This window comes from Eumetopias jubatus, unplaced genomic scaffold (genome assembly GCF_037043125.1).
Source record: "Eumetopias jubatus isolate StellerSeaLion01/CBP00866 unplaced genomic scaffold, mEumJub1_p1.0 scaffold_8, whole genome shotgun sequence".
NCBI classification, from domain to species: Eukaryota; Metazoa; Chordata; class Mammalia; order Carnivora; family Otariidae; genus Eumetopias; species Eumetopias jubatus.
This window is the reverse complement of record NW_028274814.1, coordinates 94874611-94891076: the sequence shown is the minus strand read 5'-3', so window position 1 is coordinate 94891076 and position 16466 is coordinate 94874611. Positions and strand designations below refer to the sequence as shown.

The window sequence follows — 16466 nt, the reverse complement described above, 5'->3', positions numbered from 1 at the left end:
ATAGAACCAGCTCTGCCAAGACAAGTCTCTTAATTAAGTGGGCCTTCTGAGAGAGTATTTTTTTCTTTAGATACATAAAACTTTTAAATAAATGGAACTCTCGAGTTAAATTTGTAAGAAATATCTTTTTCTTCTTAAAATGAAAGCCTTTAAATGTTCCATTCAAACAGCATATATATTTAAGAGATTAGCAGATACTCCTAAATTAGATGATATCACTAGTTGATTGTGGATATGCTCCAGTGACTGGCAAAAATACTTTGAGGAAGTTTAAGATTTGTTTAAAAATTTCAAAAAAGAATTGAATTATAGCACACCTAAAACACAGATTATCTAAAAAGAAAGTAGTTCTTGAGTCCACGTCATTCAAAGATCTTTATAATCATAATATTCTAAGTATAACTTCATCCTATATTTTTTAAAAAATCCGTAAGCATAACATCAAAGTATTTTCAATTCTTTCTTCTACACCTCAAGAGCCACTGAACATTACCCAGAAAGCATATATTCATAAGCATATTGCTTGATTTACAAAATTCTTTCCCAAGAAAAAATTCAAAAGGTGGTAATGTGGATATTCAAACAGGACTAGGGAAAAAAATCTGACATCTTTCACTCATTATTTCTATAATCAATGAATCAACCTGGCTTGCCCAAATGTTAAATTATGAAACGACACCATGTAAAATGCACCTATTACATTTAAAAAGAAGTTAAACCCATATTTATTTGCTAGCACTGTTAAACAACACATAAAACACATTCAAGTGGCAAGTAATTATAATGCAAGCCCTTGCATGGCAATCCAAATTTATTGAACTACTGATGCTAAGTTATACAAAATTGCACCACTTTAATTAAGGCTTTTAGTTTACATTTGGCCACCTCAAAGTAGTTGTAACATTAGGTTGGTCAATTTAAATACTGTGGCTCCCTGTTGGATAGACACACAATCTTTACACCCAAACGGTTAATGCATACAAAGCAACAAGGCATTGTTAAATAAAACAGCAATAGTTACTGCAACTTAGGCCTTGTGACCAATTACACATGATTAAAATTACTTCCCACATTCACATCCACAGTACTCGTCCACCATTTAACATCTCAACCAAAACGTTACACATGTGAAACAATCACTAACAGGCAAAAATACTAAACCTGTATATTTGGTATTGCAAATACACTTATGCATGAGCAAGCAAGGGATTCACAGTGAGAATCTACAGCTGCAGAAGCCTGAAAATGATTTACAAAAATTGTTAAATCATTAAAAAATTGTTTGAAAATATACACTTCTTGTTGTAGACCCCCACTGTACACACAACTATAAACATTGTTCCCTATGTAAACAAAAAAAGGAAACATATAATAAAAGATTTGAAAAGTCTGGACATTTCCTTCCCAACAGATATTAAAGGCAATGTCTTTAATCTAAGACATTATACTGAAAGGACTATCGTATTTTAAAGACAAGATCACTGTCTCCACAGGTTTTTTTAAAAATTAAAAAAACTATATAGCTGTGTTAATCAAAGCGCTTATTTGTACAATACAATGATAATGACCTTGAATTTCTTAAAAAAAATTACAATAAGCTACAAGTATCAAAGAAGCGAAGTTATCTGGAGTAGTCTATATAGGAGCTCTTTGGACTTTCTTTTATTATGCTAAAATAGTGGTGCTTTTAGGATTTACATTATTGTACTCTCCAATACAAAGTATGGGGCATGTTAAAGTATACAGTACACCATTTTCATACATGTACAACATTGGTGGATGAAAAATGTCTCTTAGCAGTAATACTGGATTGTAGCCTCTGGTTTTACCAGCTGCATACTCTAGGACTATTATCTAAGTAAAAATCTCTCTTGTGATACTGGAAAGTGATTAGAATGTGCAAATTGATGTAGTAGCTTTCATCCGCCTCTTAAAGGGTACCACCACAGAAAGTCCACTTAAGATGTTGGTAGGTTAACAAAGTTGGAATGCTGGCACTGTTGAATTGGGCAACAGTTCTTCAGACCTGTCGAAAGGAAAAAATTAAATTGAAAACATGGGTTGAAAACAGCACACTACAGATCCAAAGGAACACATTAAAGCAACAGTGTTTTAAGTGTTAGAAATGAATATAACGCAGGCTCTTGTCATTACATTCATGACAATGTATGACAATGTACCACACAACTCATAGCAAAGTAAAGCATAGGTAGACATTTTCATCTTTTTTAGATTCACCTACTCTGCTGCCCTCCTGAAAGCCAGACAAATGAAAGTTTTAGACACAAAAAGGGAATGTACCTTAGTGGTGCAAATTTCTGTGTATTACCTTGCAAAGATTAAAAGGAGGAAAACAAAAAACAGAAAACACCACATTAAAATTTTAGGTCAGATCAACTTTATTAGAATTAGGATTAAAAAAGATATAGCAATATTAACAAAATGAATGTTTCCAATCCTAGAATTACATCATAAGTATAGAATGCACATCTAATTAGGGCTTCTAATATCAGAAAATCAAGACCTTTCATCTTTACTCTTCCAGGAAGAGTGGCTACAAAGCTGGTCAGAGTAGACAAAAAAGAATTTATTTCATGATGGCTCTTTACAGTTGACAGTTATAAACGTTCTAATTCCATATTTAAAAACAAATTCTATCAACTTGAAGATGGATGTCAGAAAATGCTGGTATTACACTAAAATCACATGTAATTAAACTTAAGAAAACTGTGAGTGATATAAAAAAAGGTAAAATCAGAACTCATTATCTGCCAAGTATTTATTTACTTTGGATGATCTTTTGCATACATTCCTGGGCTAAAAAAAAGTTTTCTTTTTTACTGTTTTTCTGGGGTTCAGACTTGTTGCAAGTTCCAGCAACGCTGTTAATATAGATGTGGCTGCTGAGAAAATTTTCATAAATGCCTTGAATTTTAAGCCCTCAGAGTCTGAATGAGTTTGGTAAATTTTCTAAATCCTAGCAAACCAACCGTGGCAAATTGGATAGGACAGATTGGAGTGTATGAGTTCACACACATTAAGTGCTGCTAGGAATGGGCATGTGTTGAGGAATGAGAACCCTACATGGAGAGGAGGGACAAACTCTCTAAGATACAGAATCAGAGTGCCACCGAGAGGGCCATTTAACTAACAAAGGAAGCAGCGGAGCCACAAACACTACAAGTTCCCAAGGTAAGGGTAGGTAAGAGTAAAATACAGTTTTAATGATAAAGGAGTAAGAAGCCATTCTCATTGGCAAAGGGCAGCAGCTAATAGTTGAGGGTTTACCAAGTACCAGGCATTGATCTAATTGACTTACAATATTAACTCATTTAGTATGATTGTTTTCAAAAAACTAGATAAAAATGTTGTATGTTCAGTTTTCCTTTGCTGTCTCATCTCTGAGTTGTTTCTGTGGTTTTCTCTGCCTGAGAACTCTTCGGATATTAGCTTAGATGTCTCCTACTTTGACAGATTTTCCCTGAATCCGCAGTTTACATCTGACTAATTTGGTGTCCCAGTTATACATGCTCCTATAGTACCCATAACAGCATAGTGACTAAGCATGGGCTTGGGAGCCAGTTCATCACTCAAAATTCTGAGCCATGCACTCAGATCACAGGATTCAAATTTTGGCCCACTATTTACTAACTGCAGGGCTTGATCTTTTTTGTGCTTTAGTTCTCTCATCTGTAATATGGGAAAAATAATAGCTCTTGCCTCATAGGATTGTTGTGAGAATTCAATGAATTTACGGACAATACTAAGAGTGCTAGCATATGATAAATCTGTCAGGGTTCTTATTACCAGTACTGTGCTGGACTTAGTCTATCCCGTATTTATCATGTTTTGCAATTGTTTGTCTAACTCTTCCACCTGAATTAGTTTAAGGCAAGGAAAGAAGGTTGGTTTTGTTCACCATTGTACTGTCAGCACAAACCAGTGTCCCAATGGGGCTTAAGTATATATTGGATGAACTTACCCAGAATATTCACTTATGTGGAATAACCTACTTTTGATGATGATATATAAAGGAAATAATTATTTTAATTCCTAGGATATCATACTAACTCATGGATATCTTAAAAAGAAGTAACTTTTTTTTTTAAGAACAACAAAACATTCTATACTTGTTTTCTTGAAAGAGTGCCCTTAATGAAGTTGAGGTTAAAAGTCAGAGGAAAAGAATATAAAAATAGAGAAAAAGATAAATTAACATACCTGGCTCAGAGCTACAATGCATCTAATATATTAAAGCAGCTGACATGTTGACTTTTTGCGGGTCTTCCCAGGCACTGGAGTTTTTCTGTTAATTTGCCGCACTAGGTCATAAAAGATCTGCAAACAAAGTTTTTTTTTGTTTTGTTTTTAAATTTACAGGAAACCCCCCCCAAAAAATAAAATAAAAAAATAAAATGAAAACCTGAACTTTCCATCGATATATATGAACTCCAACAAATATTCTGTTAAGAATTAAGTAAAACCAGGTAGTCCTGTAACTGCCAAATGCTTTTGTTTATTTTTTGGGAGGGCTAAAACTGTTCTCCTTAAAGTAAGTACTGAGTTAAGGAGCAGCAGAGATCTGATTGTAGATCACTAGAACATTTAACACCATTCAAAGAAAACAATCCTTTACTCTTCAAATTTTTCTGTTATCTTTTACCCTACAACATGACTTAAGCCAAGGCAAGAACCGTGCAGGCCTTCTTGAACTTGTCTCCATCTTTTACAAAACATCCTGCATTTCACATATATATACCTGAATACTTAATCCTGTCTTTCCCACCCCTATTCTTTTCTGTCCAGTCTTCTTTTCTTTTTTTAAAGACTTTATTTACTTATTTGAGAGACAGAAAGATCATGAGCAGGGGGGAGGGGTATAGAGGGAGAAGCAGTATCCCGGTTGATGCGGGACTTGACCCCAGGACCCTGGGATCATGACCTTAGCCGAAGGCAGATGCTTAACTGACTGAGCCACCCGGGCACCCCAGTCTTCCTTTTTCTCATAGTAAATTCTAGCATTGTTGCTTATTAACATGCATATATTTAACATAAGATTTTTGCCTGTAAGATCAACAAAGCACCCAGAATAAGCATTAACCTAAGGTTGTGTTAATACACACACATTATTTTTCATTAATTTTAAATGCTGAATTCCAAATCAAGAGTTTTTTAAAGTATATTTCACTGTACCTCATTAACATTTATTTTTGATTTTGCAGAAGATTCTAAGAATGCACAGTTGTTCCACTGTCTTGCTAGGTTTTGACCTTGTTCCTTTCCTACAACTCTTTCATCTTCCAAGTCACACTTATTACCAACCAGAATCATTGGAACCTAAAAATACAAAAAAAATTGTGAGGGTAAAAAAAAGTAAATAAGTATGCTATATAAATTCAAAACGAAGAATTCTTTTTTTTTAAATTAACATAATGTATTATTTGTATCAGGGGTACAGGTCTGTGATTCATCAGTCTTACATAATACATAGCACTCACCACAACACACACTCTCCCCAATGTCCATCACCCAAGCCACCCCATGCCTCCCACCCTCCTCCACTCCAGCAACCCTCAGTTTTGTTTCCTGAGATGAAGAGTCTCTTATGGCAAAACCAAAGAATTCTAAAAGTCAACCCTAAGGATTACTTTTTATGCCAGAGAAAAATACTGAATAATAAGTAATAAAATTTACAGTTAAATATGAAAGCCTTAACCCTGTTAAGAACCTTTCGTGTGAAATTTTTAGAAAACAAGATACGATCTACTTATAAAAGGGGGGAAAAACCCTTAAAATTATGTCCCAATGGACTTATAACCAAATATAGTAAGCAAAACACAAAACCTTTTAAAAAATAAATTACAAAAGGATATTACTATGAAAAGCCATAATATATTTCAAAATTTTAAAATGTTTTTCTAAGGGATGTGAATCAACTTCAAGTTTTCTGATTTACTGACATGCATTTATCAAATAATCATTCTCAATTTCATAACATAAAAAGGAGAAATCTGGAAAGCCCCTAAAGGAGAATTTTTAGTTTCTCATATAGTCTATATTAAAAGCCAGAAGTAAAATCATCTTAACTTATTAAAAATTTAGACCACCTCAATCATGTGATATCTATTTTAAGAGGACACTACAGAGATAAATAATACTTATTCTGCAAAATTCCTATTAATCATTTAGATGCTGGCTTTCTGGAGAAATTTTGGAAAAAATTCAAATCAGGAGTATCAAGAACTCTGGTTTTTAGGAACAGATACAGAATTTTATATTCATACATATTTAATGTTAAGTGATAGAAGAAGAAAACTACTTATCAGAGACAGTAGAAAACAGATTTACTAATTGAGAAATGGTCACTGAGCTATAAATATGTAAGAATCCCCCAAAGTTCTCCTGTTTCAGAAGTCTAGGAAATGGCAACATTTCCCATAGATGCCTCTGAACCCTCACAATATTTGCTTATAATTAAATTATATACATAATACAGTGGTTTTTAAAAGTGTGGTCCCTGGACCCGAGCAGCATCAACACCATCTGGAAACCTGTTAGAAATGTAAATTCTTGAGCCCTATTCTTGACCTACTGAATCAGAAACTCTGGGAGTGAGGTCTACCTGTTTTAACCAGATTTACAGGTAATGTTGATGCAAGATCAATTTTGAGAACCACCGCTATCTATATTACGATGAGGAATTAATTAATCCTTTTGAAGTTTCTTACAGGGATTAAACTCCGTTATGGTACACTGTAAGGGGCATGCAAATTAATGTTAGACTCGAATGTATTGGTTGGCTTCCTTTTAAAAGTATTACGATGTTTTCTGTCAGTTGTTTGAGATGTGTTCATATGTAGTTTTGATTCTTGTTAGAAAGGCTCTTAAATCTACCAGAAATATGGCCAGAACATCTATTAGTAACATCTGCCACCCACATTTTTCCTTTCTCCCCACCAAATGATTATTTAAAAATAGGAAGGCTATAAAGTTTATTTTACACAGGTTAAGGAGAGATGAAAGTTATTTCTCACTTTCGACGTTATATATATTTGAAAATACACATGAGTGTTAAAGATGTATTTTTGCCTTTTAAGGAAAAAAGATTTTGAAACCTCCCTCCCCAAAACCCATGAACTTTAAATTGGATTTAAATTCAAATTATTAAATTGGTTATCACTACACTAAGAGTTTGAAATAAAATATATTTATTAGGAAGTCAGCTTACATCATCAGTGTCTTTAACTCGAAGAATCTGTTCTCTCAGGTCTTGTAAATCATTAAATGTGGACTGTGCTGTGATGGAATAAACTAATGCAAAGCCCTGTCCATTTTTCATGTATAAATCTCTCATTGCAGTAAATTGTTCCTACAGTAGAAAGAAAGGATCATTAAAAAACAATAAAGTTCTGCCGGTTAATTTGACAATTTTTAAAGTCTATAATTAGAGCTCAATGAAGAATACAGTAGTGTTATGTAACATTTCTTAAAATTACAGTCTGTGGCAAGATGCTATTTGAAAAACTGCTATTTCATGAAATAAGTTTTATTTAACAATAACACAACCAAAGCAGATTTATGTGCAATAAATATACTTAAGTGGGAAAGAAATATCCTTTCTCCAAAAGCTATTTAAAAGCTTTTAAATATATAGGGTACCAAAACTGAATCCCCAAGTTACTCACAGCAAGTTCACAATACTCTAGCTCTAAGGGGCCCACCAGCATGCTTACCTACATCTTGCCATTTCCTCACACTTTTCCTCCTTCACTAAACCGTGAGCCTTTACAAGTAAGAATACAGTCCATGACACATAACAGGTACTCAAATATATTAGATGAATGGATACCATATATCCAGAATAAATCTTCCCCTCACCTTCAGATACCAACAAATCTAGTTGGTCTATACTTTTTTGTTTTTTTAAAGATTTTATTTATTTATTTGTCCGAGAGGGAGAGACAGAGCGAGAGCACAAGCAGGGGGAATGGCAGGCAGAGGGAGAAGCAGGCTTCCTTCCTGCTGAGCAGGGAGCCTGATGTGGGGCTTGATCCCAGGACCCTGGGATCATGACCTGAGCCGAAGGCAGACGCTTAGCCAACTGAGCCACCCAGGTGTCCCTCATTCAAACAAATTTCTATTTACTTCTTCAATAAATGACCCACTGCAATTACAAAGCACACACACACAAAAAATAGAACTCAAGAGAATAAGAAATACAGCTGTAAGATTTAATGCAAGTAGTAAGCTTTTAAATAAGCTTAACTAGTATTTGTCTATAGAGTACTAGCATTTACAAGGTCAATATTGCACAAATTGTGCATATACTTTGGTATTTGTTCTACATACCGTTCCTGCAGTATCCAAGATTTCAAGCATACACTGTTGTGCATCTACTTCAACTTGCTGGGGGAAAAATTAAAATACACCTTCATTTTTTAATGTGTAAAAGAATACCTTATTATATACAAAAACTAATATGATATTTAAGTAGGGAGAGATTAAGATTATTCTAACTTTACAACTAGTTTCACATTAATACCGGAATAAAACAGGAGAAAAAATAGCTATATAACTGAGGTCCACTGACCCCCAAATTATACTAGGTACAAAAATCACGTGTTCTCAACATAAGGATATCTATAAGATCCAAGCTCAATGTGAATCACTCAGAACTTAATTCTGGGGAGGAAATGATTTCAAAATAGCTCAAAAATTTTTTAAAACCAGTACTAGTTCCAATAAGATCAGAAGTCATTCTGTCTATCTCAACACTGCCATACTTCATTTAGATATAGCTTCATTTCTTTAGATAACTACATCCCCTTCACCATACTGGAACAACGTTTCTGGTAGCAAAGACGCAGAAGACACGTAGCAAATAAGTTATATATCCCCGTGACCTCTTTCCACCCAACATTTCCTAGGAAAAGAAGTTGTTTAGAATTAGATGCAGAAAGAAAAGAGTAATACTGCCTCACAGCTGAGGAGCAAGAAGAGATTTCCAGTTTCTTTGGTAGACTGTGGACACAAAGGAAGAACAAAAACAGTATTTACGCAGCAATAGGAGTCAAACTGGCTGTTACATAAAAGTGGGGAGATAACTCTCCCCCTACTAAATTAAAAATGTCTGCATATTAAGTTTTATTGTCACATGTTGTGTTAGTGGGCATAGAAATAACTCTATTATGAGCAGTAACACTTTCTCAAAGAGTTATTACGTAGAAAGGTTAGGGAGACTTCTGTATTTTCATCTCTAGATTAAAAAGAAGGGAGCCTGAGAGTAGTCAGTCTTTGGTGGTGTTGAAGGTGGGGGGACAGAACTATCACTTGAAAGAGATGGCCTAATTCTGAAGTTTGTGTCAAATTACAATTTTAGGGTCAGGATAAATTTAAAATTCTCTGAAGGGGGGGGAGAGAGAGAATGAGAGAGAGAGAACACACAAGAGCAAGTGTTCTATGATTCTCATTAACTGGTAAGGACACAATGCCAGGAAATAATCAAGTGTGAACTTTTTATAAATAAATAAACTCTTGCTTCTTCATCCGACTTTATGAACAACATTCAGCAATTACAGAGCTAAAACTAAGAACTTATATTTAAGGTCAAAAGCAAAAGCGTTCTAGAGTAACACATACCTTTCTATAAGAATCTTCTATCGTAGGATCATATTTTTCAACAAAAATTCCTTGAACAAACTGTACAGTCTGGGAAAAAAAGCACACTATTTATACTTAAAGGAAACAACAAATCCAAATCTGTATGCTTTGAACTACTGATTTCACATAGCTAGTTACACCATTGATGAAAACATAACCACTATTTTTAATGTATGCATTTTGTGAGAAAATTTAAACTTAGAAAGCTTTTTAAAAACATTAATAATCACTATGCTCCCTATTAGGTAATTCTAACTTCAGAGCTCATATATTTAAAAATTTTTAATTTATCTTATTTTTAGAGAGAGAAAGAGTGGGGGGAGGGGTTTTGGGAGAGGGAGAGAGAATCTAAAGCAGGCTTCATGCCTGGTGTGGAGTGATCTGAAGACCCTGATCCGAAATCAACAGTCCAATGCTTAACCTTAACCTACTGAGCCACCCAGGGGCCCTATATTTAAGCAAATTTTTTAAATGTCTTCTATTTCAGTCATAACAGCTTAAATCTGAATTTTAATTAGAAAGAGGCTAGTTGTTTTGCGTACACAAGTACATACCCTCAAGACACCTCCTCATCACTTTGGATATATATACAAATGAAAAAATTTGTACATTTCTCAGTTTAATCCAAACATCAAATTCTGTGCTAGGTGGCCATTCTAAATGACTGAGAGAGATGGTCAATCTGTTTTTTTTTTTTTAAGATTTTATTTATTTATTTGACAGAGAGAGACACAGCGAGAGAGGGAACACAAGTAGGGGGAGTGGGAGAGGGAGAAGCAGGCTTCCTGCCGAGCAGGGAGCCCAATGTGGGGCTCGATCCCAGGACCTGGAATCATGACCTGAGCCGAAGGCAGACGTTCAACGGCTGAGCCACCCAGGCGCCCCTGGTCAATCTGTTTTATAGTGGGGCTTTGTTAAACTGAACTACTCATCAAGTTATTTTCCCTAAGTTTCTCCCCTTCCCCAGCCACTACCATCAAGCTGTCTTTTTTCTCACTATATTATTATTATTTTAAAAATATTTTATTTTTAAGTAATCTCTACACCCTCCATGAGGCTTGAACTCACAACCCCAAGATCAAGAGATGCATGCTCTTCCCACTGAGCTAGCCGGGTGCCCAAATCGCTATACTATTCTGATACAGAAAGCATGGCTGCTAAAATAATGTGAAAACTGGAGAGTCAAAGGTAGTATTTGAAAAAGGTTTTTTATAAGCTTTATTTAATATCTTCCAACATAAAATAAATATTATAAGTCAAGTCACAATGAGAAAGACCAAAATTCATTCCTATCTGGCTCAGAAATACAGATGGACACACATTTATAAGCTCTCACTCTCTATGTTTAGGCCAAATTGTATTCTGGCCTATCTCATGTTGGTCTGGAACCAACGTACGAGCGACAACATGATCTACACAGGTACAACTAAAAGCTGACTAAAATTACAAGAAAAATATTATATTGCTTCTAAAATCACTGAGATTTCACTTTAACATATAAATGAAAACAAATAATCAAAACCTAAAACTCAACAGAAAAAGAACATGTGCTGTAGTGAAGAGCTTAGGTACAGTGAGAATGACTTACCAGAGCAGATTTTCCAACGCCTCCTGAGCCAAGAACGACTAGCTTATACTCACGCATGGTGCAAATTTGTCCAAAGCTAGTACCTTATAAAGAAAAAAAAAAGAGAGAATTCTTAGGTAATATCTTTGTATTCATGTGCTTCTTACATAAATTAGATATTCAAGCAAGTAGTTTAAAAATGATTACTCTACCATACTAATATACGCATTCCATAAAGACTTACTAAACGACGCTATTGGTAGGGCTCTTTATACCACATCAGAGGTAGAACGAAAACAAAGAGTTACAGATATGACTTTCAGCCCTATCCCAAATTCAAACAGGATAAAATATTTGCTCTATAAAGTAAAAAAAAAAGGGGGGGGGCCTGAAAAACAGCATGAAGTGTTATTTTACTAGTTACAAGATGGCACTAACAAGCATGTTTAGCTCCCTTTCCTGAGCCATCTGTAACCTTGAGTCACGAGTAGCTGAGTACCTACTAAGTACAGGGATATATCCAATGAACAACAAAAAATTCCTGTCCTCACTGAGCAATATTCCAGTAAAGATGGCTAAAACAAAGGTCTGCAAACAAATCCAGCCAATCACCTGTTTTTGTACATAAAGTTTTACTGAAATACAGCCATGTCCATTCATTTGTGTATTCTCTGTGGCTGCTATCTTGCTGTGATGGCAGTTAAGTATATATATGTAAATATACATATATTTACTATCTGGCATTTACAGAAAAAATTTGCTGACCCCTGGGTAAATGAGTTAGCAGAGGAAGCAGACCAAATATCTATTCCTGAAGTGGGGGGAGGTACAAAGAGCCTGAAAATGGTGAGGAATCAGAGACAGAACTGAAGAGTCCCAGACTGAAAAACTATGGTGTTCAGTAAGATGAAAGTGGAAATCAAAACAAAATCCAAAAGAAATAACCCATACTAAGGCTTATTATCATAAAATTTCAGTATACTAAAGATAAAGAAGACCCTAAAAGTTTCTAGGCTAGGGAAATAATTACAAAGCTCCTACATTCCTAGAAATAATTGGTCAGTGGCCATGGGACAAAAGCGGTCAGCAGAACAGGTTCTAAATCTTCTTAATCAAGAAATGACAGTTCTATAGTTATAGTAACTAAGTAACTACCAGAACTGGCTTAAATGCATTTAATCAATCAATAGCCATTTGCTTCAATGAATATGCTTCTGCAAACCAGCCATTATCAATAGCCCCTTACTTATGAAAGTTGGTCAATCAAGAATGGACTCCATTTGGCATTATTTGTGTTAAATCTCTTTATATATTTTTTCCTTCCAACCTACAGTCTTAGAAAATATATCCTTTGTTTTACCTCTCTATGCCAGTCCTTTATTTCTCTTTAGGACACCATGTCTATTACCATGGCTTCCTTTCAAAACTCCATTTCTGACTTTTGATGTGTAGACTACTTAACATATTTTCTCTTCTCCTGAACGGGAGAAAAATTGCCCAAAAAAACCAACCAACCAAATTAGCTGCTAACTTCCCCACTTACTATCCTGTGTTTTATTTCTATTGAACCCATCATTTCCACAGACTTCTCCCCAGTTCTTGAATATTGTCTCCTTAATTTTTGTGATCTGCATGGTTCTTATCAGATTATAATTTTAGGAAAGAGGATATGAAATAAAAGTTGAATTAACTTTTAGCTTTAAGAATATTATTCCACACAGTGGGCGCCTGGGTGGCTCCGTTGGTTAAGCGACTGCCTTCGGCTCAGGTCATGATCCTGGAGTCCCAGGATCAAGTCCCACATCGGGCTCCCTGCTCGGCAGGGAGTCTGCTTCTCCCTCTGACCCTCCCCCCTCTCATGCTCTCTCTCTCTCTCATTCTCTTTCTCAAATAAATAAATAAATAAATAAATAAATAAAAATCTTTAAAAAAAAATAAAACAGTTCTTTAAAAAAAAAAAAAGAATATTCCACACAGTATGGTAGTATGCACACAAATTTGGAATAAAGAAATCACTCTTGGGGTGCCTGGTCAGCTGGTTAAGCACCTGACTTTTGATTTCGCCTCAGGTCAGGATCTCAGGGTTCCGTGCTGGGCATGGAGCCTGCTTAAGATTCTCTCTCCTCCTCTGTCTCCCCACCCTCCCCCTACCCCCCCCCAAAAAAAAAGAAAAAAGAAAAAAGGAAAGAAACCACTCTTGGTAAAAATTTAACTGAAGTCAGGTTTATTTTTCTTTTTTTAAGATTTTATTTATTTTACGAGAGAGAGAGCGCACGACTGTGGGGAGGGGCAGAGGGAGAAGCGGACTCCCCGCTGAGCAGGGAGCCTGATGCAGGACTTGATCCCAGGACTCTGGGATCATGACCTGAGCCAAAGGAAGACACTTAGTCGTCTGAGCCACCAGGCGCCCCAGCTTTCTTTCTTTTAATGTAAAAAATCATTTAAAAACAGGATTACTTAGGTGACAATTCTACTACCAGTCCCATGCAGACATTACCCAAACACATAGATTTATACTGATCTGAGAAATATTTTTTAAAAATTCAGGGTTCTAATGAAAGATGTCTTCAAGTTTGTGTTTCTGAACCCAACTAGAGGAAACACGGTAACTTTGGGGATAAGAATTTCCTAAACATCCCAAATACTTCAGTAACAGTAAACTAAATACTTCGACACAAAAAAAATTAAGACTCATCTCCCTGCATTCTTTTATCCTTTATGTAGCTGGGCTGTGCCAATTTTTGTTAACTTGTCACCGTTTCTTTCTAAAAAAATTAAAAAAAAAAAAGGATTCACTTCAATGAACACACAATAAAATGCCAACTAAACAACTGCCTTGCTTGAATGACAGTGTTTCTACAGTTGACATTAATTCACTTAACTTGCCTATCTTTGAACTCTGAAATTCCTTTAACCCTATAAGACTAGAAGTCTGGTCTGCTCAGGGGTGGCAGTATCTGACCAGGATTATCTTTTCCTTAAGTAATCAATAATTTCAGCTTTGTACTTTTTTGTTTCAGATACTGAATGATGCCTTTCACTCTTTGATAGTTTGACCTAAGACCCTCACTTAACATCATTCCAAATGATGCCCTAGACAAACAAAAGTACTGAAGGGGATGCCTGTGTATAATGTTTGTTCTGTGAATTTGCTATCACATGAGTCAGTCTCAACAACGATGGAAGCTCCAACTGGCTCCTTGAGCTCACACTGCCAAATTTATTTTATCTTAGGATTTGTACCAAGTAGGTCTTGGTATAAGGAAATTAAGCCTTTTAGGTATGGCTTGGAGGTGTACTATTTGGTAAACATTTTTGCCATTAGTTTAAATCTTCAGCTACTGCTTTGCTTTTGTTCATCTACTTGTGTAAAAATTTGTCATGTATTTTGTTTTGTCCTGGACTGTCTCGTTTCCATTCACTCAATAAGGGAGTGCTCCATTTGGAATGGATGGAGGCACAGGCCCCCACAAGCCTCCAACCCAATTCAAGCTGGTTCCAGGAACTAAAAGTTGAAGATGAGTAAAACCAGTGGCCTCTTCATGCAGAGGTGAGTGACTCATCAAATGTCACCTTGGGTCACTTATGAACTTCATGACTGCATACTGTATGGTCAGTATTTATGGGGTTGTTGATAATGTGGGGCCTTCCTAACCTCTGCTTGGTCAGGGAAACAGGATCTGTTTGTAAGGACACACTTGTTAAAAAAAATTTTTTTTTAAGCACTCTTAAATCATTTTTATTTAGGAATAATTTATACCAAGCGAAATAAGCAGATCTTAAATATTAGAGTAAAATGAACTGACATATGCAAACACCTTCACAACCACAAACAGAGCCCTCATTAAGATTTTTTTTTAAAGATTTTAATTATTTATTTGACAGAGAGAGACACAGCGAGAGAGGGAACACAAGCAGGGGGAGTGGGAGAGAGAGAAGCAGGCTTCCCGCGGAGCAAGGAGCCTGCTGCGGGGCTCCATCCCAGGACCCTGGGATCATGACCTGAGCCGAAGGCGGACGCTTAATGACTGAGCCACCCAGGCGCCCCAGGATTTCTTTTTTAGAAGATTTTATTTTTAAGTAATCTCTACACCCAACACAGAGCTCAAACTCACAACTCCGAGATCAAGAGTCCCACGTTTTTTTGTTTTTTTGTTTTAAAGATTTTATTTATTTATTTGACAGAGAGAGACACAGCGAGAGCAGGAACACAAGCAGGGGGAGTGGGAGAGGGAGAAGCAGGCTTCCCGCGGAGCAGGGAGCCCGATGTGGGGCTCGATCCCAGGACCCTGGGATCATGACCTGAGCCGAAGGCAGACGCTTAACGACTGAGCCGCCCAGGCGCCCGAGAGTCCCACGTTCTACTGCCTAAGCCAGCCAGAGAGTTCCCAATGTGCCTCTTCCCAGTTAATTAACCTGATACCCTTTTTCTTGACTCTAGTGGCTGCTTTGTCAAAGCCACAACCTTCTCTAGGAAGAACTGTGGTGGTGTTTTTTTTTTTTATAAACTCCCAGTATAATCTTGACTTTTGTACTTACGCTGACAAATGACAAAAACTGTGATTTTGACAAGTGTGACTAAATAACCGGACTTATGACCAACTTTTGAAATGTCAAAATTAATACCTTAAGAAGAACTGCAACTACAGAAAAAATTATGAGACAAAGTAACATTCAATAGTCAGCTCCTTTAATTGGTATTCTGGGGCCTCAAAATAAAAGGACTAAGATAGGCTTTCTTTACCCCCCTGCTGAGAGCTCTGGAAGCCTGCTCTCTGAAGCGCCCGCCCCCTGCTGCCCACACGGTCCTGTTCCTTTTGTCCCTCCCCTGCCTCTGCAATGAACTACTTTTCTCGACGGTTTCGCAGCAAAGGAACAATTATACTAGCTTTTTAAAATGCTAGAGTAAAAGGCAGAACCACAGAAACTGAGTTGAAACATGAGTCTAGATTTAGTTGAATTTATAGTTAAGGATTTTCTTAAGTATCAGGGAGACTGACAGAAATTTCAGAATTTCAACTTAATCACTCATTACTTGATTTCCTCTTTATAAAGAAAAATGGTGAAAAGCAGACTAGGAAAGACCAGATTCAAACAGCCCAGCATATTTTTAAAAAACTGGCCTTGAGAGAACAAGAACCTATTTAGGAAATACGCTGTTTTAGAAGTCTTTCTTAGAGGTAGATTGGTCAAGATTTAAAACTGTAAGCAAAATAAAAATGACTTGCTATGAAACAAA

At 36.1% G+C, this 16466-nt stretch overlaps 1 protein-coding gene across 1 annotated transcript in view; it reads right to left on the bottom strand.

The window, feature by feature from the left end:
• Positions 1-778: 778 nt before the first annotated feature.
• The window catches only part of RAP1B (RAP1B, member of RAS oncogene family), a 45859-nt gene continuing 30171 nt past the window's right edge, over positions 779-16466 (bottom strand). Inside the window, exons 2-8 of the mRNA XM_028110748.2 lie at positions 11249-11331; positions 9640-9708; positions 8350-8406; positions 7229-7369; positions 5194-5337; positions 4222-4338; positions 779-2026 (exon numbers count right to left, since the gene is read on the bottom strand). Of these exons, the coding sequence (XP_027966549.1) occupies positions 4252-4338; positions 5194-5337; positions 7229-7369; positions 8350-8406; positions 9640-9708; positions 11249-11305 (555 nt within the window). The 5' untranslated portion in view covers positions 11306-11331 and the 3' untranslated portion in view covers positions 779-2026; positions 4222-4251. The remainder of the gene's footprint in view (positions 2027-4221; positions 4339-5193; positions 5338-7228; positions 7370-8349; positions 8407-9639; positions 9709-11248; positions 11332-16466) is intronic.